This window comes from Sceloporus undulatus, chromosome 1, assembly GCF_019175285.1.
Source record: "Sceloporus undulatus isolate JIND9_A2432 ecotype Alabama chromosome 1, SceUnd_v1.1, whole genome shotgun sequence".
NCBI classification, from domain to species: Eukaryota; Metazoa; Chordata; class Lepidosauria; order Squamata; family Phrynosomatidae; genus Sceloporus; species Sceloporus undulatus.
In genome coordinates, this window is record NC_056522.1 from 248,873,207 (window position 1) to 248,899,696 (window position 26,490).

Here is a 26,490-nt window from a genome sequence, read left to right on the forward strand (position 1 = left end):
GGTGAAAGGCAAGAGTTTAATCTGCCCTGGAAGCACTGACCTCATTCTACTCTCTCAGTCATCCAGCCTTAAGTATGTGCACAAATAGTAATGTATGCTGGAATTTTGTAGGTTCTTTGGCATTGTTTTCCTTTACATCCTTCATTACATGTGCCTAAGTTTTACCCTTGACCTGTCATATAAAAATCCAGAAGTTTGGCCCAAAAACTTGCCCTCAACTTATGTATAAGGTTGACTTATAGTCAAGTATATATGGTATGTTTGGTTGACCAGGAAGAGGGACAGAATAGACTTTAGTTAAATAGTTTTATAGAAGTTTGTACCTCTTCAAGTAAATATTTTGACTCAAATCTCTGTGCATTAAAATTGTTAATATATAATAGCAGGTTATAAAATGGAGTTTGGGCTGCACCAGCAGCTTCAACAACTTTGTACATCAAATTGTGCAAAACAAGAAACTGTATGAATATAACCTTACAGTGCAATGATAAAGAGAGGCTGATTATGATTCCTGTCTAGGTAATTTCATTATCCTGCTTCAAAACAGCACTGAAAAGGGGGTGGTTGAAGTTTGAATTTCAAAGTAGTATGACAGATCCCTTCAATTGCCTTTTTTGTGTTCTTTTTTCCTATAAAAATAAAAATGCAGGCTTACATTCACACGCGCATGAGAGCAAAAACATCAGACTTCCTCAAAGTGCTGAATCGTGCCCGGCCAGATGCAGAGAAGAAGGAAATGAAAACAATCACGTAAGTGTCAAAAATACAGTTTTTTCTCTTTGCTGCTCATCATGAGCTGACTTGCTCATCACTGCAGATAACACAGGCCTAGAGAATACAGAAGAACTCATATAAACCTAATACTCTTGTCTAAATTGAGAAGACACACAACACAGGTTGTTCTAAGAGAACTCTTTCCAAAATAAACCTAATAACGTTGAAATACAGCACTGATAGTAAAACTGTGATGTTTTTAACAATGCCTGATACTTCTCTCTTTGCCCAAAACATTAGTTTGTGCCATTTATCAGTTGGTGAATTAATACACTCATCATTTGGTAAGGTTTAATGCTAACTTTAATGAGCAAGTATGAAGGAGGGCTCTGTATTTATCCCATAGATGAAACAGAATTGCCTCAGTTTCAGATTAGCTTCTAGTTGGGGTTCAGACAAGAGACAAAGCCTTGGTTGGCTTTGTTAGCAACTTGACATTAGAGAAGGGAAGTTGTGATCCTGCTAATTTTCCTGGGTGTCTCAGTAGCTTTTGAAGCCATCAACCAAAATAATCCTCTTAGTCTATTTGGAGGGATGGAAGTGATGGGCACTGCTTTGCAGTTGTTCTGCCTCTACCATGTATGATGCTTTTAGAAGTTGGCATTGAAAAACTATTACCATTTCCTATAGGCATTATTGATTCCAGTGTTTCAGAGGATTGCATTTTATCACCGTGCTTTTCAATATCCACATGAATTCACTGAGTGAAATTGTTTGGGGAGTGACATAACATACTTCCATTATGATTTTTTTTTCATGTACACATTGAACGGTCTCATTCAACAATTACATTTTCTCTTTGTCTTTAACCATCAGATGTGGCCCTGTTTCTGTAAATAGTTGCCTGAAGTTGATAATGTACTGAATAATGATGAACAGATTAAAATAGTCTGGACAAATTGAAAGAATTTAATGTAGCGTGTATAATTTGAGTGTGGATGCATACCTACATCCTTCCTATTCTTTCAACTGCTCCCAGTTTTAGGCTTATCAAACAAGCTCAAATGAACTCAAACTGAAGGCTGTTCTTACTTTAGCAAGTTGAATATTTTGATATCTATAGTGCGGTACAGACCGCCCCTTTAGGGCAGCCTGCACCTGCTCCTTTCCGCAGAGGATTGGGACCAGGGCAGCCATACCAGCAGCCCCTGCAGCCCCGTTCTGACAATTTCCAAGCCACGGAGAAGCGGCAAAATGCCACTTCCGCATGACCTGGGAAAGGGGTTTCTTTGGGGCTGCATGCCCCCGGACACCCTGACAGGTGCAGCCATGGGAGAAAGGGACCACCTGGCCCCTTTTTCCCTGGCTTCATTCCCATGGCAGTCACACACGGAGTGTGTGGTTGCTGCATGCTCCCCAGCTCTAGTTTTGGCCTTAGGACAGCACTTCCGTGCCATCTGTATCAGGCCAATGTCAACTTACTGTCAGTCTTGTGAAGTGCAACATAGAGAAATCAGAACTGCATGGATATGAAGAGTGTGATGTTTTCTGTGCCCTGAATAGGAGAAGGAAACTAGTCACTGCAGATTAAAGTTTTATGGAAAAATAGGTAAAAATAGATACTCTGATCAGAAAAGGCTATGGAGAGTATATATATATTGCTAAATGCTCTTCTAGCATGGATCAGTGCCCTACTAGGAAGAGGAAAATAATTGAACCGATGTGGATATTCATAATGTACCAGACTGATCTTGATAATTTGATAAAATACTGTGTCCTGGCAGTTAAGTGGAGCGACTAAAATAAATATAACAAGTCTGAACATTGGTCTCCAGTTTCTGGAGGGGATGGAGAGTTGGGTTATTCCAAAAAGGCTCCTGCTGTGAGAGCTGCAAGCACAGCTGTGAATGCCTTGTGACTAGCTCTTAGAATTACAGGATGTCTGCCTTATCCAGCTTTCAGTATATGTAACCTCCTTTAAAAAGGCATCTGGTTTCCTTCACAGAAGCTCAATTTCTTTCATAGGCAGCCTTTGGCAATTGTATGAAAATACATTTATCCTCAAATGAGCATAACTCTGTTTCCTGTGGTTATTGAGTGTGTGACCTCTTCATAAGAACAAACTGAGATACTTTCTTTACTTTCTGCTCTTAATTTTTCTTAAGACACAAACAATTAGACCTACCTATTCCATTTGTTTTATTCTGTAATGATCTGGAAACAGTCCTAGAAAACAAGATTTCGCCAATGGTCAAATTCCAGAGTTTGACTCAAGCATGGGGGTTCATAATTTCAACCAATACTAGATTATGCTAGGCAAAATAGGTAAATCTTGCTCCACAAATGCTAAGATACAATTTGCAAGTGTTATTTTACCATTGAGATTTACAGAAAGAATGATTTAATATACCAACTTTTCATGTACAGTGTTCCTAAAAACAGACATAAATTTTGCCAGATGGGAATGGGAAGGACACTAAGGAAATGGTGAGGCTAAGGTGTAGTGCGAAATGGCAAAAAGTGGGCCCATGTGGGGAGCAAAATGGACAGATGTAGAGCAAGATGACAGGTAGAAGAGTTGAAGTGTGTTTATTTCACTTGTTTTAGAAGTTAGAAAACACAAGGTCATAGTCATTAAAAAATCTTCCATGTCACAGATATGCCACAGAGGCCCACAGCCATATGAAGTTGGCTGCATGTCCAAGTTGAGGTCTCTTTGAAGCTACACTTGTGATAAGCCAAGGGTTTATGCTTGACTCCATTGAAAATGGATGTAGACGGAATGTGAGCAGCGGTTGCTTCATGTGGGCAGTGGGTCTATGTGAACATTTTGGGCATGGAGTGCAAGAACGGTTTTATGGGCCTGGAAAGCTTAAGCTAAGCACCTTAAGGGGGAAAGTGTGTTAAGGTCAGATCGAGAGTGCAGACCTAGAGTGGTGATTTGGTGGCATTAAGCACTCAAGCCAAGCAAACCTCAAGTGAATTTTGGAGCTGGATAGTGGAATGTGGGGCCCAGTATGGATCAACAATCAAAAGGCACACTAAGTAGCTATACTTGAGAGCAGCTCTGGGTTCAGCTGATGTACATGAGGGGAGTGATAGGGTTTTGTCATGACAACACCAAAACAAAGTTGTAGAGATGGGACATGTGGAAATTGTGCTCTAAGAGCTACAATTATGTAGAGCTCAGACTCCAGGATATGATGTGTGGCTGCAATGTGCCAGAACTACCCTTATGTATGATTATCACATCTGCCCACCGCTCTGACCACATCTCTCCTGTGTTGGCATCCCTTCACTGGCTCCCACTCCCTTTTCGTATTCAGTATAAACTCCTGCTGTCCACGTTTAAAGCCCTCCATGGACTGGCCCCTCCTTACTTATCAGACCTTATTTCTTCTCACCTTCCCACTAGGGCCCTCCATTCTGGTAGTCAAGGTCTGCTGTCCCAGCCCAGGATTTCCTCTGCCCCGTCTCGGATTCGCCCCTTTTCACTTGCTGCCCCTCACTCCTGGAACCTTCTTCCCCCGCATACAAGAGCCATCTCTTCTTTAACCAGCTTCAAAATGGAGCTGAAGACCATCCTATTCAGAGAAGTGTTCCCAGGCATTGCATAATTGTCACTTGCTTTTTGTTGTTCTTTTGTTGTCTGTTTCATTGAATCATTTCCTGTATTGCTATGTATTTTATATGTATTATCCTACTAGAGAGGCCCCTTCCCCACCACCTTTCCCTTCTCCTTTTGTGTCGTGTCTTTTTAGATTGTAAGCCTGAGGGCAGGGAACTGTCCAATTAAAAAGATTGTATGTACTGTACAGCGCTGTGTAAATTTACAGCGCTGTGTAAATAAAGGTTAATAATAATAATAATAATTTCTCTATTTTTTGCCAGGGGGAAGACTTTTGCATCCCGTTAACACCTGAAGTGAGGTGGAGCTGAAAAACTGTGGCAGAAGGCTGGAGCAGTTGCTACATGATAATTGTAGCATGTAAATGTTGCACCTCTCTGGGCTCTTATGGAAATAAATCCAATCGGGTTATGTTTTCTACACAAGTTTGGGAAGTGATCTGCAGAATCGAGCTGTGCTTGCGAGGACTTAATAGTTCAGACAAAACAAAAAAACTTAATTCCATTTTGATCAACTTCACTTTCTTTCCTTTTTTCCCTTCTCCCCTTTTTCAAGCTGTTTTGCTTTGCAATATGTTTACCGGTAATGAGTTGCAGTATTTCTTATGAGAATAATGCAATATTAACTTGTTTTTCTTCTGAGTATTTTGAGTTCACAACTCCTGTATCTGAAGAAATATTGTTGGGGTTCATTAATAAAGGAGATCTTTCTATCTTACCAATTACGATTTTTGAGTATTCACTTCTAGATATACTTTATTAGTTTATGCTCACACTAAATCAGAAAAGGCACACGCATACATGTGTGTGCATGAGTGCAGAGTACCCAGATACTCAGTACAGCCTTATCAGCAGCTTCTGTTGTTGAACAGATTAACTCACAGGGCTGAAGAATGAAACTTCAAAATAGGAGTGAGAAAGATATGGCCCTTTAAATATTGTTGGATCTCAGATCCTATAATCCCTGATCACTAGTCAAGCTGACTGGGGTTGGAAAACTACCCATTCCTCATCCTTGGGTTTAAGTCAGAAACATTAATTTGCCACTTTGTAAAGGAGTTAAGTATGAAAACAAAAATAGTGTTTTATTTTGAATTGTAACTCCCCATTCCTGAGAGCATGTCAGTTGAGTTCTGTGCACCACCTAGTGTACTAGTATTCACATTGGGGAGGAGGTTAAGTCTGGTGTTCTTTTCCCTGTCTCCCACATTATTCTGGCAGGTTGAGCATGCAAATATCTAAAATACCTCACTTGACTCTCTGAAAATGGACCTCTTAGACAACTTTCAGCTGACATAGTCTGAGTGTATTAACTCCTGCAGGAGGTGTTTGAGGTGTATTCTCTAAGGACTCTTTGCCAAACCCAGATTAAGAGGCCACAGAGCAAATCTTTGTGCAGTTGAAGGATAGGCAGTTAAATCCACAAGAGAAACGTTTGTCACAGTGGATTGTCGCGTCTTCTCTTTGCTATCTAGTAAATACCCCTGTTCTGTTTCTCAAGCCCTAGCCTTCACCAAGCAGGGCTTGTGAGCTGGACAGCCGCACAAGGTCATTAGATGTAGTTGAAGTTTCAGTATTTGTATTCAGCGTTGTCATTGAAACATTCAGCCTGATTCAGCAAATGTTGTGACAGCATGTCTGGATTTGCTAAATATTGTTTTATTGAGCCACAGAAGAAACTGCCGAGACAGGGATTAGCCCAATACACATCATACATTGGAAAAGGCTATTGAATCACTTCTTCAGATCTCTGGGTCACCACTTGCCCATTCACAATTTCTTGCGTGGTGATCACCACCTTCTTAATGGTCTGTTTCCTGGTGTCTGCAAGAAATTGATAAATCGTAACTAATTAAAAAACAAAAACAAAGATGGACTCAATCAGATTAGGGATGGGCAAATTTGTCAAGCTCTAGATTCTCTCAGTGCTGCGTTTAATTGAGAGCATTTTTTGCATAGAAATGCCTATGTCGTCAAGTTTTCCCCCACCCCATGCATGCCTATTTCCAGTGACAAGTTTGTTTATGCACATTTTAAAATGCACTGTGTCTTGCAAAGGTTTTGGCTTTCTAACTGCAAATTGCATTTGGATCCATGTTTTGTTCTGAGAAGTGTATATTGGGGTATAGCAGTAACATGAACCCAACAAATTTCTCACCCATCCCTAGATCAGATGTCTAAAGAGAAGCAGCAAGAAGCATTTGACTTCCAGGTTGCTAGCAGGCTCAAAACAAGTTTACAAATAGCTTCAAATTAAGCTTCGCTTCTTACTGGTAGAGGTGATTCAATCTATGCTGTCTCTATATTTCCATGATTCATTGAAAGCAGATTATCTTGAAAATCATAATTTATAGGCATTTACTTTTACATGTGAATTACTACTTATGCTCATTTTTAGCATTTTACTATGCTATGCTATCTTCCTGCTCAAAATGGCTGTTTAGGAGATTTCATCCCAAGGATGAAGAGATGAATACACTTGTCTTTCCTCAGCTGTAAAAATTGCTGGGAGTTGATATTTTAAGTGGGATAATGGTATGGAGGTGACACAAGTTAAAACCTGCCTTTTCCTGCATTAATGTATCCTTTCAGATTATCACAACTACAGACAATTCATAGTTCTGTCCTCATGCACAAATTGGGATTTGATGGAGCAGAAGGATGAGGCAGCTGGAATGACCATACAGACTAGAAAAGAGCACAGCAAGGAATACAAAGCTGTGTCTAGGATAGGGGTGAACAAAGTATGGCTTTGAGGGGTCAAAAAGTACTCTCAAATGACCTCTGGGGGGTCTGAGAGGCATTTCACCATGTTTTGGTCCTACTTGGGCCATTGTAGACCCAGGAAAGACCTTTTAAAAATCTGGAAGTAAACTGGAGCTGCCTTCTTGTTTCATGAAAATACTCCCCCAGCTCCTAGGATGTTGGGACACACTTGAAAACAAAAGAAGTTTTTTGGCAGGTGGGTTGGTGGGGTGTCTCAGGAGGGGTAGTAATGCAGCCCCCAGCTTCCCACAGTTGCCCATCCCTGGCCTAGGATATAGTATAATTATGAGCCAAACAATTTTGCAGTGCCTCCATATGGACAGTCCCAGTTGTTGTTTATTTCTTCTTTTCATAGTGGTTTAATTCTGGTGAGAATAAGAAAGACCAGGAAAATATGATCTCAAAAAGCAATGTTGTGATGAATAAGGAGATTTTTTTAAAAAAAGGATGCTATGGTAATATTTATGCCTATGTCCAGCCTTTCCTCCAGTAAGTTCAAGATGGTAAGCATAACATTTCTCTCTCAACTTTGTTCTAACACATGCCCTGAGAGGTAGGTCAGGCTGAAATGAGCTTCATGGCTCAATGGGGATTATAACTTGGGTATGTTACATCCCAATCCAACACACATGGGAAAGTTATCAGTGGAAGACAATGTCATCTAGACTCCCTATAAAGCTCTGTGAATGAGACAGGATGATTGCATGCAGCAAAAGGCTCATCAAATTTCCCTAAATCTGGTCAGTGCCAAAATCAATGGGAGCCCCCCCCCACACACTCCCCCACCCCCACCCCCCCCCCCCCATGGTGGCGCAGTGTTAAATGCGTTACTGCAGCCATTCACTCAAAACCACAAGGTTGCGAGTTCAAGACCAGCAAAAGGGCCCAAGCTCGACTCAGGCTTGCACTTCCGAGGTTGCTAAATGAGTACCCAGACTGTTGGGGGGCAAATTAGCTTACTTGCTGTTCCCCTCTATGATCTTTGGAATAGCGGTATATAAATAAAAATTATTATTATTATTATTATTATGATTATTATTATTATTATTATAGTATTATTATTATGAGAATGGTCACCTGGAAATTCTCTGCATTCTCTTGGGTAACTGCAAGAAATGTGGATTATAGAATACATGATTATATTTAAAAAGTGGTATCAAAACACACACTTCTATTAAAATAGAAACTTCAGGGTGATTATTTCTCACTCTAGATCCATCTTCTACCCCAAGGGTACCTGCATAGCTATTGCTGAAGCTGTGATTGCTGGTTACCAATGAAAGACAAATCTAGACCCTCAGTCTATCCATCATTTTTCTTTAAAAGTTTTATAGCTGCACATCACTCCCTGGATTTGTGAAGATACTAAACTGCTGACACCAGGCTTGGGACAAATGTGTGCTTAGTAAACCAATGGATGTTAGCAATGAGGCAATTCAACCTCCTTCAAATCAAACAACTTTCATATGAATCCTGTTTGTGGAAAAGCAGCAATAAAGCTTGGGAAGAGTTTGAATGGTGGGGATGGGGGATCAGCAAGCAGTATAGCAGGCAAATAGGCCACACAGATGCAAAGGCGAGCAGCTAACTAATGTCACTCTAATGCAACACCATGACTCACCTGCTTTGCCTGCGTTCGGCAACTCTCCTCTGAAAATACAAAAATATAAAAAGGTGGCAAGTGTTTTGCATGCTGTGCCCTAAGGCAATTTGCTTACCAGGTGAGTTCCCTGCTACAAATTTGTATACACCTGGACTGTAGCAATCACTGGACAAGCTGTCAAGGCAGGATGCTTACCAAAAGTCTCTGTATTTCTCAGGAATCACAAGTGATTTAGCCTAAGCTCTCCTCACTGGTGGCTTCACAAAACCAAGTTACAGGGTTCAGATTAGGGTTCAGAGCTTACATTTATTTCAGAAGTAAAACTTTCACTAGAGGGCAGCTTTTCCCTCCAGACTGCCAACACTATCTCAGGAGAAGCAGCACCTGACTGATTTATTTTTCTCAAGAGGAAAATCTTCCTGACATCTACTTCCAAAACTATTTTGTAAAACCTATGGCAAAAATCACATACAAGTTCCTAACTAAAGTTACACACTTGTTGTTGGTCGTTTGTTCCCCTGTTGATTGGGAAGTAACTGGTTCACATTTCCAAGTTCCCACTCACCCCTTCATGCAAGGGGGATATGCAACAGGAGTCCTACTTCTGCCTATTGCACCAGAGATGGCTCATGAGAGAGGTTGGAAGTATCAGTTAGCTGCTTCTTTGAACAACAGGGGGATGGACCCACATTGATTGCAGTGTCTGCCGCCCAATAAGTGGGGATTGAGCGTAGTAGGATGGAAGACTCTGCGTAGCCCAGTAACTAGTATTTATGCATTTATAATTCCCCCGCAGGATTCCAGCCTCATTGCCTAATCAAGAACATTCCCACTCTTCAAGTGCCGCACAGCCAGTGGTGAGAAATTCTGTACGCTGCACTTCAACAACATCTGGAGAGCCACAGCTTTATCATACCTGGTTATAACTGGACCCAACAAATTCACTGGAATGTCCTTGGTGACATATGCTAATGCAACTGGGATTACATTAATGTAAGTACTTTTTAACCTTTTGTGAGGAGTTATCCAGTACCTCGTTGCACAACAATATCTCCCAAGTTGTACAACAGCTGTGGCTCCATCTCTAACCCAGATGCCCACTTACTGGCTGGGGCTGTGTTAAGACAGCATTGTTGCCCTCCCAGACCTGCACATAAGTAAACTGGTGGGCAAAAAACCTACCAGATGCAGTCATCCTTCCATATCCATGGATTCTTTCTCCACAGATTCAACTATCCAAGGCTTGAAAATATTTTTAAAATATATAAATTCCAAAAAGCACATCTTAATTTTTTCATTTTATATAAGGGGCACTTACTATGCTATTGTATTTACTATGACTTGCGCATGAACAGATTGTGGTATCTACAGGGGTCCCGGAATCAAACCCCAGCAGATATCAAGGGCCCACTGTACACATTTCTGGACACTTGGACCAAGATTCTATTTAACACTGACAGAGTATAAAGCTCTGTTAGCATATTTACATGGATCTAACCCACTATACAATTCAGACAAACAACAGTTGAAGAGCCAAATATTGGCCACCTTTGTAAACATTTTGAAAATTCAAATAAGAATGAGAGAAACAGATATTTGGAAAGACAGCTCAGAAGAGGAAATCTGATTAAAGAACTAAGAATGGATTCAGTCAAACAATAGTTGGAGGGCCAAACGTTGGTCCCTTGTATACACCTAGAAAATTCAAATGTGAATGAGAAAAACAGAAGATAGCTCAGAAGATGAAAACTTCCTGCTGAACAAATGCTTTATTGAAAACCAAGTGCAAAAAGTCAACCCTCAGCTCTTTCAGAATAAGTCTGCATCTGAGAAATATGGAAATAGGCAGCTGTCCTCTTGTTACCTGTCTGTCACCCCCTCAATCAAGCTGCGGTAGTGTTCAATTTCATTCTCCAGCTTGGTCTTGATATCCAGAAGTGCCTCGTAGTCTCGGGCCTGTCTCTCCAGATCAGCCCGGCAAGCTGCCAGATCATCTTGCAGCTTGGCAATTATCTGGTTAAGGTGGGTCATGTCATTATGATAGCGATCTCCAGTGTTCTTCAAGGTGTGCTCCAGGGTGTCTACCTGAATTAGAGAATATTTTGTCAGGTAAATTAGAAAGGATATCATGTTTTGTTTGTTTGTAACATTTCTGTGTTTTGGCATGGAGGGCTGTTGTGAGGATCTGACAGATAACTCCCTTAGGATTACACTATAAAAAAGGACTGTGCTCTACATCAGTTGGCAACATGTTGCCTCTAGGTATTGGGGAAATGCAACTCCCATCAGCCTTAGTTAGCAAAATGACTGGTGAGGGATGCTAGGAGTTACAGTGCAACATCTAAAAGAACACACAAAAGCACAAATGGTCTACTCATAGCAGATATAAAATTTTTATAATTTTAAAAGCAGGACCTCCACTCAGACCCAGCTTTTTTAGTTAATTAGATGTAATTATTCTTTAATTCACCTCACCATGCCTAATATCTTACAATAAATATTTTCAAAAGATTATGATATGCTGGACAATTGTTTAAAGGAAAAAAAACCAGCAGATATTCACTGAAGTAGCACAAACTTCTTGCAAAAACATGTGGATCTTTTTTTATCCCACTTGTCACTTGGACAGATTTACACCATCCTAAAATGTGAATCCACTTTATGAACTTTATGGGAGGCTTGAATATGCTTGTTATAGTAACATCTGCTGCTGCTGCTAATGCTGGATCTCAGCAGCTCTGTGGAGATCATTATGCTCTTCGCTTTGCCTGGACACATAATGTAAGCACAACATCTACCAAGATTTCAGTCAGGAACATGGGGTCACTTCTTTGTGAAGATGGCTCATGATATATTTGGAAGGTAAGCTACACATGGCCTACCTGTTATTTCCCCATATATTATTAGTATTCAAAGTGGAAGATCTCTGCCCTACCCAGAAAACCTGGACCTTAAATGGGGGACATGTGGGGTTGGGCGAGAGAGAGAAAAATCTGTTGCCTATACAAGGATTTGGGAAGGAAAGAGTGTGATCGTCTTACTATTTTCTGGAGGCTCTGATGTTCAATTTCCAGACCTTGCAGCTGCCGCTGAATTTCTGATAGCTCTTGTTTGGCTTCTTCCAGTGCTTGAGTGTTTACATCAGCTTCTTGGGACATGGATTCAAACTGTAAGGGTGAGGAACAACAATATGGAGAAGAAAGGTTAGAGCCAAGGAAAATCTATGCTTTCTTGCCTTCTTTTGCAGACCCTTACTTTTCTCACCTTGGTTTTGTACCATTTCTCAGCATCAGCACGATTCTGCTCAGCCACTTTCTCATACTGGTTGCGGATCTCCGCTATAGTCTCATTCAGATCATTTTTCTGGGGATTATCCACTTGCACTGTTACATCAGAGTTGGCAATCAAAGCACTGAGAGCATCCACTTCCTGTGGGAAATGGAGGTAAAAGGCATTGTCTGTTATGATGTAAAAAAAAAAAGGTTAAATGCCGTTGAACTCATTGGTATAGTTCCCCAATTCCCATTCACCATTGTACCTAAGCCTACCTATGCATATACATAATTGAGCTAAATTCATATTCCTATATTGTTTGCCACTACCTTTTGTTTGCCACTGCCTTCTGTTCTCAAATATTAGGTTAAGAGCACATTGGGACATGGAACTATCCTGTTACATTTTGTAAAAGTGTCATGCATGTTGATGAAAGCTCAAGGCTCAGGCACCACCTAGTTTTGCATTGACAGAAGCCTGTTTGCTAAGTGCAATTATAGAAGAGTAAACCAGGATGGAGCTCTCTGGAGACCTCTGCCATCAGGGCTCTTCAAAGCTTAGGCCATTGTCTCACACCTCACTGTGCACCCTCAAATGAATCACATTACATCTATAAATTTCACTAATAGGACTGATGAGAATGCCAGGTTTTACAATCATTTAAAAATATGTCACATAAGTTTTATTTGACATCTGAAATTTTATTCTGTGGGCTCTTTCATACTATACAGAGCATTATAATCCCACTTTAACTGCCATGGCTGCCTCCTATGGAATTCTGGGAGTTGTCATTTGGGGAGACACAAGAGGAGTTCTCTGGCTGAGGATCCCAAATGCACTTCCCAGAATTCCATAGGATGGAACCGTGGCAATTAATGTGAGATTACAGTGTTATCATTGTCTAATGTGAAAGAGCCCCAAATGAAATTATCTTGGCACTGACTATGCCAAGTGGCTTTATGTGAATCCTGGCTGTTGGAATCAGCATCAAGGATACATCTTAAGTGAAGAGAAAATGTTGAAGAAAGTTACTCATCTAAAACAAAGAAGAGAGAAAAGAACGGGGTCTCCTGGCCTCAGCTTTATGACTGTGAGAGTGAAGAAAAACATTGAAAGTGAAGTAAGACTATAGCCTCAGGGCAAAAAACAAAACAAAACAAACAAACAAAAAACCCAGATCAGATAAAACAAGAGGGAACACACAGTCTATATCTGCTTCACCACTCCCCTTAAAACCTGATTGTGAGGTCTAGGAAAATGCTTCCTAAAGAAGGCATGCAAGATTCTCAGGATTCTAAAGAGTGCATCAGTGCTCTGGGTGAGTAACACTCATGAATGAATGTACTGACTGAACTCCCCCCCCCCATGTTTTCCTTCCACTGGTGGCTGTTACCTCTTTGTGGCTTTTGCGCAAGTGAGCCAGCTCCTCCCGGAGGGACTCCAGGTCCCCTTCCAGCTTCAAGCGGAGGAAGTTGGTATCATCAATCATTTTACGCAACCCATGGGTGTCCTTTTGCACACTGTCACATACCACCTGCTCTGCTTCCAGCCTGGAAAAACAGAAGGAGAACAAGAAATGAAAGCACATTTACTTTGTAAATTTTGGGTTGGAAACATCAGGGTTGATTCTCACTTTTGTTTTGGTACTCATGTGTATGAGAACAAAATCTATGCAACTCAGTATGTATGACAAGTTCATGAATGCCAATGCCTTTTTCTTACATAGAAGTGGCTGGCTGGTCATTTCTTGAGCCACCATGGTGCAGTGGCTTGACTAGGACCTCTGGAGACCAGGATTTGAATCCTTGCTTGGCCATGAAAAAAAAAACATTCTCAGCCTCAGCAGTGGGCAAAGGCAAGCTCTCTCTGAATAAATCTTGACAAGAAACTCTTATGATCAGAGTTGACTTGAGTTAAGGTAGATGAGCTCACAGGCCTATTTATTTATTCTAAAATTTGGCTCACAGGTAAGTTTGTTTTAAAATTCATGTTACCACAACACCAAAAAAAAAAAAGACCCACCTTCAAAGGTGCTTGCATGATAACAAATATAAGTTCCAAAAAAGAGAGTCATAGGAGGAAAAGAAAATCTGAAGTCTGAATTTGCCCCCATAAAACTAACAAATAAAATTAATCTTTAAAAAACTACAGTATCCACCCACTATGAAAACAGCAGGTAGCAATCCTTCATTGTCTCTTCCTGAGGCAACATACGAAATGGGGTGTGTAGTTAATGTCTACAGTGAACAGAGCCAAATAAACATCCCTCCCTTCTCTCTCTTCCCCCCTCCCTTTCTTTTCCATTTCAACCCTACTTCTCTCTTTCCCTTTGCCTCCATCCTTTTATTTCTCTTCCCAACAATTAGTCTTAGAATACAGTTCCCATTGACACATTTCCCTATAGCTAATTTACTGAATGGGAGATGCTTTTCAAAGAACTGGCAATGGGCTGGCCCTTTCTTTGTAGTCTGCCAAGCCCCTTCCTGAAATTGAACTCTCAGTATGCATGTACAGGACCTATTTTCTGAGTCAACACCAAAGAGAGGAGGTAGGAGGCCCTTGGATGGATCCAAAGGACCTGCAATCTTTGTCAATAAATCCCATTTTAGGAGTAAAAGTTCTAACAGATGGATCTGTGTGGGTCTCTCTTTAGAGAAGTTTCTTCAGCTACAGTACCACCAGAAATAAAACCCAGCCACTAATGGACATGAGCTTGACAAATAAGGAATTTGAAGCATAGACTCCCAAGGTTGATAGTACTTGTTGTATACCTTGAACTCATTTCCAACTTATGGAGACCCTAAGGCGGCCCTATCATGCAGTTTCTTGGCAAGATTTGTTCAAAGAAAGTTTGCCATTGACTTCCCATGAAACTGAGAGTCTGTGACTTGCCCAAGGTCACCCAGTGGGTTTCATGACCTAACAGGAATCAAACCCTGGTCTACATAATCATAGTCCAACAATCAAACCACTGTACCATGCTGGCTCTCATATTATTACTTGATGTAAAAAAAATGATCATATAGAAGAATACACACACACTATTTCTCACTGACCAGCGATGATTTACATAACTTTAAAGTGGGTAATAAAGACACTGAAATAGTTAAAAAAAAATTTATACGTTAGTTCAGTAATTAATCAAAACAAGACTGTAGTTAAAAAATCCAAGGAAAGGCAAGATTTGGAAAGGCAGCTATTAGACCCTCAAGCGTAAAAAATATTAAATACCAAAGCCAAAATCACCCATTCACTGGAAATCCAGTTTCTACTTATGGTTGTGAAAACTGAGGCGGGTTACAAACCGCCATAAAGTACGCGCTCCGCGCGTACTAGGGTTAGGAAGGGCCGTATTAGGGTTAGGAAGGTTCTTACCTTCCTGACGGCCCTTCCTCCCAGTACATGCGGAGCGCGGACTTTTTTGCGGTGCCCATCCACATGGGCGCCGCCATGTTGACATATTGGACGCTGTGCACCAGACGTGTCGCGGCGGAAGTGACGTCGCGAGGGTGCACTCCACCCCTCGCGGCGCCACTTCCGCGTTCCAAAAAGGAGCGGCATTTCGCCGCTCCTTTTTTGCTGCGCGGGGAAGCCTCGCAGTCTGGCAGCTGGGGCTTCCCTACGCAGCGAATGGTGGCGGCGGGAAAACGGCCCCTTGAGGGCCGTTTGTAACCCGCCTGAGATGTGAAGAAAGCTGTGAGGAAGAGAATCAACTCATGTGAAATTTGGTGCTGAAGTTGAAATGTAGTTCAACAGATACCATGGACTGCCAAAAGGACAAATAAATGGGTCCTAGAACAAATCAAGACTCAACTCTAACTAGAAGCCCAAAGGTGTAAATCAAGGCTATAAAATATTAAAAAATGTCATGACTCATTGGAAAAGTCAATAATGCTAATTAAATGGAAGGCAGTAGGAAAAGAAGAAGACTACATTGACTCTATAAATGAAGCCATCAATATGCAAGACCAGAGCAAGTCATGAAGATCTCCAATTCATACGGTTGGTTGCCTTACGTTGAAGCTGACTTGACAGCAAAAAACAACACAAATTCCCCAGGTTGTACCACTTTTAGGGTGTAGGTCAGGAAAGATACCTCTTCTGTGTAAGTTCTTCCATCATTTTCTATGCTAAAGGAAATTGCTTCCCAGTTTTTGCATGGAAGAACATTATGCTGTAGGCTATGTTTCAGAGGAAGAAACTGTCAAAACCACCTCTGAGTACTCCTTTCCTAAGAATATTCTATTAAATCCATGGGATTGTCATAAGTTGACAGGCAACTTGAAGACACATACACACACACATTATTCAGTCCATTGTTCACTGTCAGAACGGGCACCTTCCAAATTTATTTCCAGAGTGAAAAATAAGCTTGAGATACTAGCATGAAGTTCTAAGCCTCCAAGGATCAGTGTTTGGCAGCCAAAAAACATTGGAAATGGAAAGTATTCAGTCTTCTTGAACTAGAACTCAAAAAAATGTGGTTTGCCTGTTCTAGTTCCATTAATAATTCCTTCCATTTCAACCCCTGAATTTATGTGTTTGGGTTCAGGATGACTTGTTAAATAGGTGTTTTGATTAGTTCAGTGAATGACCAGCTGAGTGAAAAGCTGCTGTAACTCCACTCACTAAAATGTTACTCTTGAAACATTTCAAACTCCACATAAGAAATATGGGAGGTAGTATCCCAGAGTCCCCCCCCTCTTTTTTTTTAAAGGAGAGATTGTCAGTTGGAAAGGAACCAGAATTCTGATTTTGTATATTCACTGTATGACACATTTCCCTAACTGCACTAAGCAAACATATACAGGGTATTTGTCACAGATACCAGAGCAACGTAACTTTCATTTTAAAAATTACAGAAAGTTTTTAGATAGTTTTGGAACAACCAGCCTTGATGGGCAATGTCTGATGCAATCTCATTAACTAGACAACTGGGCACAAAATTTCTCTCCTCGTGAAACATGTATTTTACAGAGAATGCAAGCATAAGGACTACAAACCACAATCAGCAAATCAATTTATCGATTTCCAGTGCCAAATATTATATTCATGTAACTCAGAATCAAAGAAAGCAAACAAGCTTGGTAAAACTTCTCATCCAAACGTAACCTAGGTTAGAAACGTAACAGCCACTTAACACAGATAAATTTGTTTTGTTTTGTTTTTTTCTCGCAGATCTCATTCTCTGGGCAATTATTGAATGGGATCTGTGAGAAAATAAAAACTTTAAAATGATCTTGACTTTTATTTCTCAAGTCTTCTCAATATACAGAATTACCCCCGCCACACACACTCCTTCTTTGAGCATACTCTTCACATTTGGGTATTTGCAATAACATAATGTACTCTGCCTGTGGGCATAGTTTTATGGTAAACCATCTAACAGGGATAGAAGCAAAATAACTTACTTGTGCTTGAAGTCATCAGCTGCCAATCTAGCATTATCAATTTGTAGAAGAAGTCTCATGTTCTCCATATTGAGATCTTCAACCTGTCGTGGAAACGGGCATTTGTGTGTCAGTAATGAATATAAGGCGTCACCCTATAAAAATCACAGTACGTTGCATTAAATTCTGTTGAGCTTACTCTCAATTAAATGCACTTAGGACTACTTTCTGTCTGACTACTACTGTCATCTTTCAGCCTGTGAGGGAGAGAATAGGCTGGCCCAGCTCCACCAGGGCCAGCCTGAAGAAGAAGAGCCCTCCCTCCAGTCCATCTGCCTTGGTCCAGGCCTCAGAGGGAGAGAAGAGTGCTGGACCTGATCCTCTCCCCCCCCTCACCATTCCCTTCTCCTTTTGTATCGTGTCTTTTAGATTGTAAGCCTGAGGGCAGGGAACTGTCTATTATCCCCTTTGTTGTAAACCGCTCAGATTCCCTGTGATTGGGCGGTATATAAATAAAACCTATTATTATTATTATTATTATTATTATTATTATTATTATTATTATTGCATCAAAATGACAGAGCTGCCAAAGCTGGCCCTCCCATGAGGCAGGATGAGACTCTTCCCACTGGCCACAGGTCAGAAAGTAGAGGCTGATGATGGTCTGACACTACCACAGCACTTCCATTCCAATTGACCACAGTTCCCTTAATGGTTGCACCAGATTGGAGATGGCTGCTGTCACCATCACCACCTCCTTGGTGGAGACTTAGACTAGACCCTGAAAAAGTCAGAAGCCCCCAGTCATGCTTTTTCAAGCTTTTCAGCCAAGTAAGACAGGGGTGGGGAAATGTGGCCCTTTAAATATTGCTGGACTGCAGCTATGAGGATTCCTTGCCATTGGCTACACTATCTATGGTTGCTGAGAGCTGCAGCCCAATAACATCTGGATCTCAGGGCAAAATGGCTCCCATAGACTTACAGTAAGAGTCTCATGAAAGCCAGGTGATTAGAACTCTGGAATTTTTAATACGGACAAAAGTAACCCAAGAAGTAATTTTTCACAGAGATGCCTATGTCACTCTGTTTCAGTACAAAGGAATCTTGTGACACATTTAAGACTTGACCAATTTATTTCAGCACAAACTTTTGCGGACTGCAGCTTTGTTATTGTTGTTGTTATTAACTGCCCTCGAGCCGACTTCAGCTTGTGACAACCCTGTAGATGAGACACCTCCAAACTCCCTTGTTGTCAAACTCTCTGCTCAAGTCTTGAAGGCCCATATCCTCCCTGATCAAGTCTAACCACCTGACATGTAGTTTTCCTCTCTTTTTGTACTACCTTCTACCTTTCCTAGCATCATTGCCTTTTCTAATGATTCATTTTTCCTCATGATGTGCCCAAAATATGACAGCCTCATCATGAGGCTTCCAAGAAAAGTGCATGCCTGAATCTGTTTTTATTTCTCCATAAAAACGTATCCTGAAATAAATTGATCAACTGACACTGGCTCAACGCTACTTCTGTTGATCATTACAAGTATATGAAGTCGAAGGTTTCATGGTCAGCATCCATAGTTTTTTGTGGGTTTTTCGGGCTATGTGGCCATGTTCTAGGAGAGTTTATTACTATTACAAGAGGAACTACTGTATTATAAGAATATTCTGAAGATCAGCTGGGCAGGTGCATATATTCCACCATTGGTCATATATCCAAAGATACTAGGATGAAAATCTTACACATCAAGCAAATGGTTTGACTTTCCAAACAGTTCCTGAAATAGTAGCCTACCATTGGAATTTTGAGTATGACAATGAAACTAATATAAGCTGAAGTTTATTTGAAGGGTTATCAAAAGACAAAGATGATGTAGTTTTCCCAACAAAATTACCACAACTCCAGTTCTAGGGAGTGTCTTTGTCCTCTTTGCTTAGTGTTTGGATAAGCAAACAAACTGTACAAAGCAATGACTCTAGAAGGGGTTTGTTCTCAGGATACAAATAATGGAAAGAGAGAAATCTAGTGGGTTCTTTAAAATAACATACACACAGCCAGGCTTTGTCAATAAAGCTGTTGAGAGAATGCATCAAAAAAGTCAAGGGTGTGGGAGAAGCAGAGGTGTCTGGCAAGGGCTTTATTTGCTTTCTGGGGAAGCAGGAAAGACATTTTTATTACATTTCATCTGGTTCCCTCTAACATCAGGAACTGCACCATGACTGCTTCAATAGAGGGGTAATTGACACTGCTTTTCTATGTTCTTTGAGAGATACTGCTGTCAGAACCCTTCTCTCCACTTCTGGGTAGAACAAGAAGGGGAGATTTCTGTAGTTGAAACAGACTGATATCCAATCAGAGGCAGTGCAGCCTTTGTGACCCTTTGAGTGAGTTCAGGTGTTGCTTTGACTTTGTACCTTTCAGACTGAGAAGCCTGGGGAAGGCATTACTTCTCAAAATTTGCTTTGGGGATTGTTGTTTAAAAAAATAAATAAAATTGTTGGGCCTGTGCAGACTGGCCATTAAGGTCAGCCTGGGGATGGAGTTGGGGTGTGGGATCCATATGACACATGCCCCGACTCCAGCCCTATGATGGCATGATGCTGCGTGCTTAGGGATGCCATAACCCGGCTGCGCCCGTGCTTGTAACGGTTTTTGTGGTTTGGCATGGTCACAGTCCGGTTCACTCTAAATCCCGGGTTTGGGCCCGGCCGGCAGCCATCGCGCCTAAAGGGAACACTCATCCCCTTGAGGCTGGCCAGCCAATGGCACAGCAGCTGGGGCGGAGCTGTTTCCAGCCCCACTCTGCCATTGGCCAGCCTCAAGGAGGAGGTGGACACTTGGAGGAGGAGGAGGAGGAGGAGGAGTGAGACTCTGGGCCAGCCAGGGGGAGGGGAAAGCGCCCTTTCTTAGTGCATGGCGAGGAGGAGGAGGAGGAGGTGGGTGCCCATTTTCAAAGGTCCCCCCCCCCCAAAGTGCACTTTCTGTGTACAGTAGACTCTCGGTGAAGAAGCATGGGACGTCGGATTGGGGACAAAAGTCCCTCACCTTGCCTCCTCCCTCCCTCCCTAGTTCCCTACTTACCTTCCCTGCTTGGGTCAGGCTTCTCCCTTTGGCTTGAGGAAAATGAAGCCGCCAAGGAGAGGTCTGGGGCTGTCCTCTGCAGCCGTGGAGTCCTCGCCTTCCCTGCTCCCTTCCCTTCCCTTCAAAGGGCTCCAAAAAGAGGCCTTTGGAGGAAAGGGGAGGTCTGGGAAGAGCAGGACCGGGCTAGTGCCCAGGTCTCTCCTCTCCTTTCCTGCCTCCCTTCCCTTCAAAGAGCTCCAAAGAGCCCTTTGGAGGAAAGGGGAGGTCCAGGAAGAGGAGAGTGGCCTTGGAGGACAGGCCTGGGCCAAGCACACAAGCCCCTCTGAAGAGCCTGTGTCCTTGGTCTAGGCTTGTCCTCTGCTGCCCAGGCTTCTCCTTTCTGGGGATTTTCTCTCCCCCGAAGGGGTTGGGGGGAAGGAAAGTGAAGCTGGGAGGGAGAGGCTTGGATCTGCTAAAAAAAAAAAAAAAAAAGGTGTCCTACATTTGAAAATGTTGTCCTACATTTGTCCCGGTTTGGAGGTCCTGACTTATGGCAACCCTATGCGTGCTGCACCACAAGGTGCACAGTGTCATGGCGCTCCTCTGGTGCTGTGTTTAGATGATACAGTGCCAAGGGAGCAATTTAAAGCCATGGCAACCTTTCCATGTTGCAAAAAGAAGCTGCTTTGTGCCCTGGAAAAGCCAAATCCATACGACACACACCCTGACTCTGCCCCACATGGCAGCATGATGCTGTGCACCACACCACATGGTGCACAGCATCATGTCCCACTGGAAAGACCAGATTGGGGCTACGGTGCGCGGTTGCCACAGCCCCAATCTGGCGAAAATGGAGGCACCTATAGGCCAACCCTTCAGGGACGGTCTGCACAGCCTCTTACAGCATCACATGTCCATCTTTTTTGGGCTCAATAACCTTTCATATGGGGTTGTTGCTGCTTTTTGCCTTGAACATGCACATAAATATGTAATATAGGCAAAATCTTCTACATACAGGTATGACTGTATTTATACATGTGCCGTATTGTATCTGAAAATACAGGTATTGATACATATATACCTCTTAGAGCTAATGCTGATAGCAAAGAAGTGTCCTGTGTAGCTGACATCAGTGTTTTTGTTACAAGTCTTTATGTAAGTTTTATTTCAATATTTCAACAAATACATTTTTAAAAGTGTGTTTCTTCTGAATATATCAAACATGAAAGCAGAAAAGATTCAGAAACACCACTTTTTTGTTGTCTATGCTCAAATCATCCCTTCACTGGCTCCCCTTTCCCTCCCATATCCAGTATAAGCTTCTGTTGTTAACTTTTAAAGCCCTGCATGGGCTGGCCCCTCTTTATGTATCTGAACTTCTTTCTCCTTTCATTCCCACTCTTATCCTCCATTCTGGTAGTCGAAGTCTGCTGTCCCAGCCTAGGATTTCCACTGCCCCGTCCCGGATTCATCCCTTTTCACTTGCTGCCCCTCACTCCTGGAACCTTATTCCCCCACAACACAGATCATCACTTCTTTAACCAGTTTTAAAACTGAGTTGAAGACCATCCTGTTCAGGGAAGCGTTCCCAGGCATTGTGTGATTATTTATCTGATATTTGATTAGATAGTGGATGTTGATGTTTTAATTGTTGCCTGTTTTTTTAAACTAAATTATTTTATATTACTACCTACTGTTTATATGTATGTTGTAGATTGTACGCCATTGACAGGTTTTATATTTTTATTGATTGATTATCTATATGTACAGCGCTGTGTACATGTACAGCACTATAGAAATAAACTATAATAATAATAATTAATAAATCTTGCCAAACAGTATTATTATTTATTTATTTTATTAATTTGTATCCTGCTTTTTCTCCAATAATGGGACTCCATATATTTTAAAACAATACAGACTAAAGCTATACAATCCCATTAATAAATATATGAGTTATTTTAAAACTGATTAAACAATTTATAAGTTGAAACATTAAACACTAAAAATATTAAAATTTGTTAGAAGACCATATACAAACCTTAAAAACAGCACTGCACAGGATTAAAATCCCACCTCAGTCAGTTTTTAAAAGCCTGACAGCATAAAAATGTTTCGGCTTGCTAAGGGAGGGAGAGCAAGAACAGGACCATCCTGGCCTTTCTAAGGAGGGAGTTCAAAAGTCTGGGAGCAGCCATGGGGAAGGCCCTCTCTCTCGTTCCCACCAAAAGAGCCTGAGCTGGTGGCGGTACAGAGAGAAGGACCTCTCCAGATGATCATAGGGCTCTAAGGGATCCTTCAGTCCTTCAAATGACTCACAGTTTGTGCATGTTGAACAAATACCTAAAGGCTAGAATCCATTCTAATGTTACTCAGATACTGTATTAAAATGCACCCAGATGTTGAGATGATTTAGGTTTCAGGGTTTCTTAGCAAATTTAGGTTTCTTAACAAATTTTCAAACCTGAGTGAGCACATTTACCTACTTGGTTGTGAATGTGTGGCATACCCCCATGCATTTCTGAAAATGTATTCATGCACCTCTAGCTGTGACATCTGTTGCAATTCTTATTTTGCAAAGCCAGTGCAAATACATCACCCTAAGCTACCCAATATGGAGCAAAATAAAATAAAATAAATAAAATAGGCCCTGATGGGGGCATTTCAAGTAGAGACCAGTAGCACACGGAAGGAAGAAATGTTCTCCCTACCCACACAACATTTACTGTGCAAGACCAAATGCTGTCTAGCAACATTTCAAGAAATAAATGTCAAGAGTCTTAACTTTGTACAAAATGAATTGAACAAATGCCGTCCATTTAATTCTCTTTCCACTAAAGACCTAATTTTTGAAAACAGGCAATGCAGAAGGAACTCTACCCTGTCCTAAGACTGAGTTTTATTCCTTCTTCATCACAGTGGACATAAGTCAGCAAAAAATTAGTCAGAACAACAAAGTCCCACTGAAAACAATGGAAAGACACTTTCAAAATGACTCTAAAGGAGGAACAATTGTACTTCCAGGTCTTACATAGGGCAAGAACTGAAACTGATTCCCTTATAATATCTGCTCTCTTCCTGTCCTTTTGATAGCTCTCTTGTCTTCCTCCATAAGGTAAAATCCTACCCCATGTCCCACTCACCCAGCCTTGGCTCCTTTCCATTTATACCTTCACCTTCTTCACCCATACCTGTTGATTGCCATTACCTTATCACTTGCCATGACCACAGCTCATTTGCCTGAATCCTCTGCATTTATCTGCAGCACTATGGATGTTTGCACAACCCTAATACTTGCTCAGAGCAGATGTGTGCAAGTCCTACGGAGTTCAATGGGTCACAGTGCCAAACAAGAGAATGCAGAATTGTTACTCATGTAGCTTTTGTTTGGTCGTTCAAATTGTGCATGGCAAAGGCAGGAATGGACTGTGTGAACTCTAACTTGGAGGTAAGCTTGGATCATCCCAACAGTTTTATGACCTGCCTCATGGGACTATTATGGGAATGAAATGGGAAAAGACATAGAACTCTCCATGAGCTCTTGGAGGAAAGGCAAAATAGGAATGTCACAACTAAATACTAATAGCCACTTGCTAAGTCCATCTCTTTCTCTCTGTTCCTCACCCATCATCCTACCATTTGCTCTTTCCTCCCTTCTCTTTTATCCTTGCGCAGGGAAGGAGTTTGACTAGATCATGGTTTTTCAAACAGTGGCTTTCATCCACGGCTTTGTGCCTTCAGCTTCCAGAAGCCCCAAGCAGCAGCAGCAGCAGCCCCATGCCAGATGTCATTAGGTACAGGGAGGGCTGCTGGGGCAGTAGCTAAAAAGTAACAGTGGCCCTCCAGGTTTTGCTATGGCATGTGCCCCTCCTGTTCCTGCAGACCTGGGCTTTCTCCCTGGAGAGGAAGCCTGGTGCCAGAGCAGCCAGCAAAGGACATATGTTCACCCCTCCTGCCCTGAAGGGTGAGGAGGGTCCAAACAGGTGTCACTCCTCTTCTGGGTGTCACCGGATGCGCTCTGCACCCCATACACTGGCCCCAAGCACCTTGACCAATGATGAAGAATTTGTGGGAGCCGAAATCCAAAGCATCTCATCATGTTAGGGTAGCCAGATGTCCTAACCACAAAGGAGGACAAGTCGCTGTGAAATGCAAGACATTCCAGAAAAATGTAGAGCACTACCAAACAAAAGCTAAAAAGACTCATATAGGTATAAATAGAAAATGCAAGCTACTTAGTCCTGCTCAAAAGGGAGGACATTTTGGAATTCTTCCTGGACAGAAGGCTGAAAGGTAGAACATGTCCTGGAAAAGGAGGAGACGTCTGGTCACCCTGGGATGACTGGACCAGACAGCCCTTGGGAGTGGCTGGGGGATTTTCTGCCCCTTCTGGGCTCCGGCAGTGATGTCACGGGGGGGGGGGGTGACAGCCTAAAGGGGGGGTGACACCAATGCTCCTCAGACACCTACATTTTGGCAATAACAGGCTGTGGCATTCATCTGCTTCCCTTTAAAATGCTTTAAGAGATGCTGGGAGTGTGTGTGGGGGGGAGCTCACTGGGAAATTGAAATGTCAAAATTTTTGAAATGTTTATTCTTTTTAATTTTTTCTTTAACATCATCCCTTTTCAACCAAATCTTTCCTGCATCTATCTAAACACATTTAGGTGGTACGTATGCTATTGTAACTTGAAGGTATGGTTTTAATTTTGCTAGTTGTTTATGTCAGAACTATGAGCATGACATTCAGAGTGGTATATGGGAATGATGATTTACAAGTAACATTAGTGCAAAAAAGCATTAACAACAATTCTGCCTGATGTGAAATGGAAGCAGGAGGTCAATGGAGGGGGTGCGTGAGTTAGTGTACTGGGTGATACCAACCCCAGCTGAGGAGGACAGGGAGGGGGAAATTAACAAAATTAATTAAATAAATATAGCCAATGTGTTTCATAGCTAAAATGCCTGAAGCTGAATTGGGGGAAAGGACTGTTTTTTTTAATAAATAACAGATCACGTCAAAGAGACATCTTCATGGCTCTTCATGCCATTCAGGGCCTGTTTATTGCACCAAGTGGTGCCTGGATGTCTGCATTTGCCCAAAATAAGGGATGCTGGAGTGCCATGCTGGGACAGTGAGTGAAAACAGTCCTGACAAGGGGATGGATGGTGATGATGGTGCCAATGTGGGGCTTCAAAGTGTGTGTGTGTTCCTATATTTAATTTTATGTACCAATCAATGCATAGCTTGGAGGTTCTTTGCCTGAACCCCACTCAAAGGGGGTGTCACCTGTTGATCTGGGCTTCAGACCTTTGGAAAAGCTTCCCCCTGAAGCCAGCCGGCTATCAAACTTGGTGAACTTTCCTAGCTTGGTTCTCCCTGGAATAGCGGGGCCCGGGATGCTCTGCTCACCTGCCTCCGCAGCTCGGCCAGGGGCCTCTCGCAGGCCTCCCAGTCCTTGTGGCCGGCTGCCTCCGCCCGGCGCGCCCGGACGGCGGCGATCTCCTCCTCCAGGGCCCGGTTGGCAGCCTCCAGGCCCCGGACCCGCTGCAGGTAGCCGGCCAGGCGCTCGTTCAGCCCCTGGAGGGCCTCCTGCTGCCGCCCAGGGCCCAGCAAGACGAAGGCGGCTTCAGTCCCTCGGGCCGCCGCCGGCAGAGCCGTCCTGAGCCGGGCCAAGGAGAACCAGGAGTCGGAGCCGCTGGAGCTGCCCCGGACGGAGCCCCCCGAGGAGCCTGGGAAGAAGCGGACGGAGCCCGCCGACATGGAGCCGCTGCGGGGCCGGGAAGAGGCCAGCGCCATTCGGAGGATGCTGAGATGGATGCTGCGGAGGATGCTGCTCACCTGGGCGGCTGGGTACCACTCTTATAGGCGCCCTCATTTGCATGCCCAGGTAGCCGCCAGCCAATCGCAGCGAGGCTAAGCGTTCCACAGCGACCTGTGGAATGTTCATTCTATCCTGGACTGGCCAATGAGGAGGCTCCCTCGGCCCAATCAAAGCGAAGGTAAGCTTTTCAAAGTTCCCTTTTTTTTGCAAAGACAATGGAGTCCGAGGGGAAAG

The 26,490-nt window shown here is 42.5% G+C and overlaps 2 protein-coding genes across 3 annotated transcripts in view; one reads left to right on the forward strand and one right to left on the reverse strand.

The window, feature by feature from the left end:
* Nucleotides 1-5,059, forward strand: part of ARPC2 (actin related protein 2/3 complex subunit 2) — a 31,537-nt gene extending 26,478 nt beyond the window's left edge. Inside the window, exons 9-10 of the mRNA XM_042475141.1 lie at nucleotides 650-750; nucleotides 4,606-5,059. Of these exons, the coding sequence (XP_042331075.1) occupies nucleotides 650-750; nucleotides 4,606-4,630 (126 nt within the window). The 3' untranslated portion in view covers nucleotides 4,631-5,059. The remainder of the gene's footprint in view (nucleotides 1-649; nucleotides 751-4,605) is intronic.
* Nucleotides 5,060-5,993: 934 nt separating this feature from the next.
* Nucleotides 5,994-26,349, reverse strand: LOC121919195 (keratin, type I cytoskeletal 18-like). Of its 2 annotated transcripts, XM_042445536.1 has the most exons (8): nucleotides 25,845-26,349; nucleotides 17,395-17,477; nucleotides 13,377-13,533; nucleotides 11,975-12,139; nucleotides 11,752-11,877; nucleotides 10,575-10,795; nucleotides 8,729-8,757; nucleotides 5,994-6,165 (listed from the first exon to the last, which is right to left on the reverse strand). In XM_042445536.1, exons 1-8 carry the CDS (start codon nucleotides 26,229-26,231, stop codon nucleotides 6,068-6,070), a joined length of 1,266 nt encoding a protein of 421 aa, XP_042301470.1. In that variant the 5' UTR covers nucleotides 26,232-26,349; the 3' UTR covers nucleotides 5,994-6,067. The 2 variants fall into 2 exon arrangements, with proteins under 2 accessions (XP_042301470.1, XP_042301471.1); XM_042445537.1 differs by lacking the exon at nucleotides 8,729-8,757 and having other exon boundaries at nucleotides 6,016-6,165.
* Nucleotides 26,350-26,490: the final 141 nt, after the last annotated feature.

Bases quoted from the DNA above. Each gene is read 5' to 3' on its own strand.
- LOC121919195 (XM_042445536.1), bottom strand. From the start codon at position 26,231: ATGGCGCTGGCCTCTTCCCGGCCCCGCAGCGGCTCCATGTCGGCGGGC. The intron at 12,140-13,376 runs GTAACAGCCACC...CATTTCCCACAG, and splicing joins TGCGCAAAAGCCACAAAGAG to GAAGTGGATGCTCTCAGTGC. The intron at 10,796-11,751 runs GTAAGACGATCA...TCTCTAATTCAG, and splicing joins ATCAGAGCCTCCAGAAAATA to GTAGACACCCTGGAGCACAC.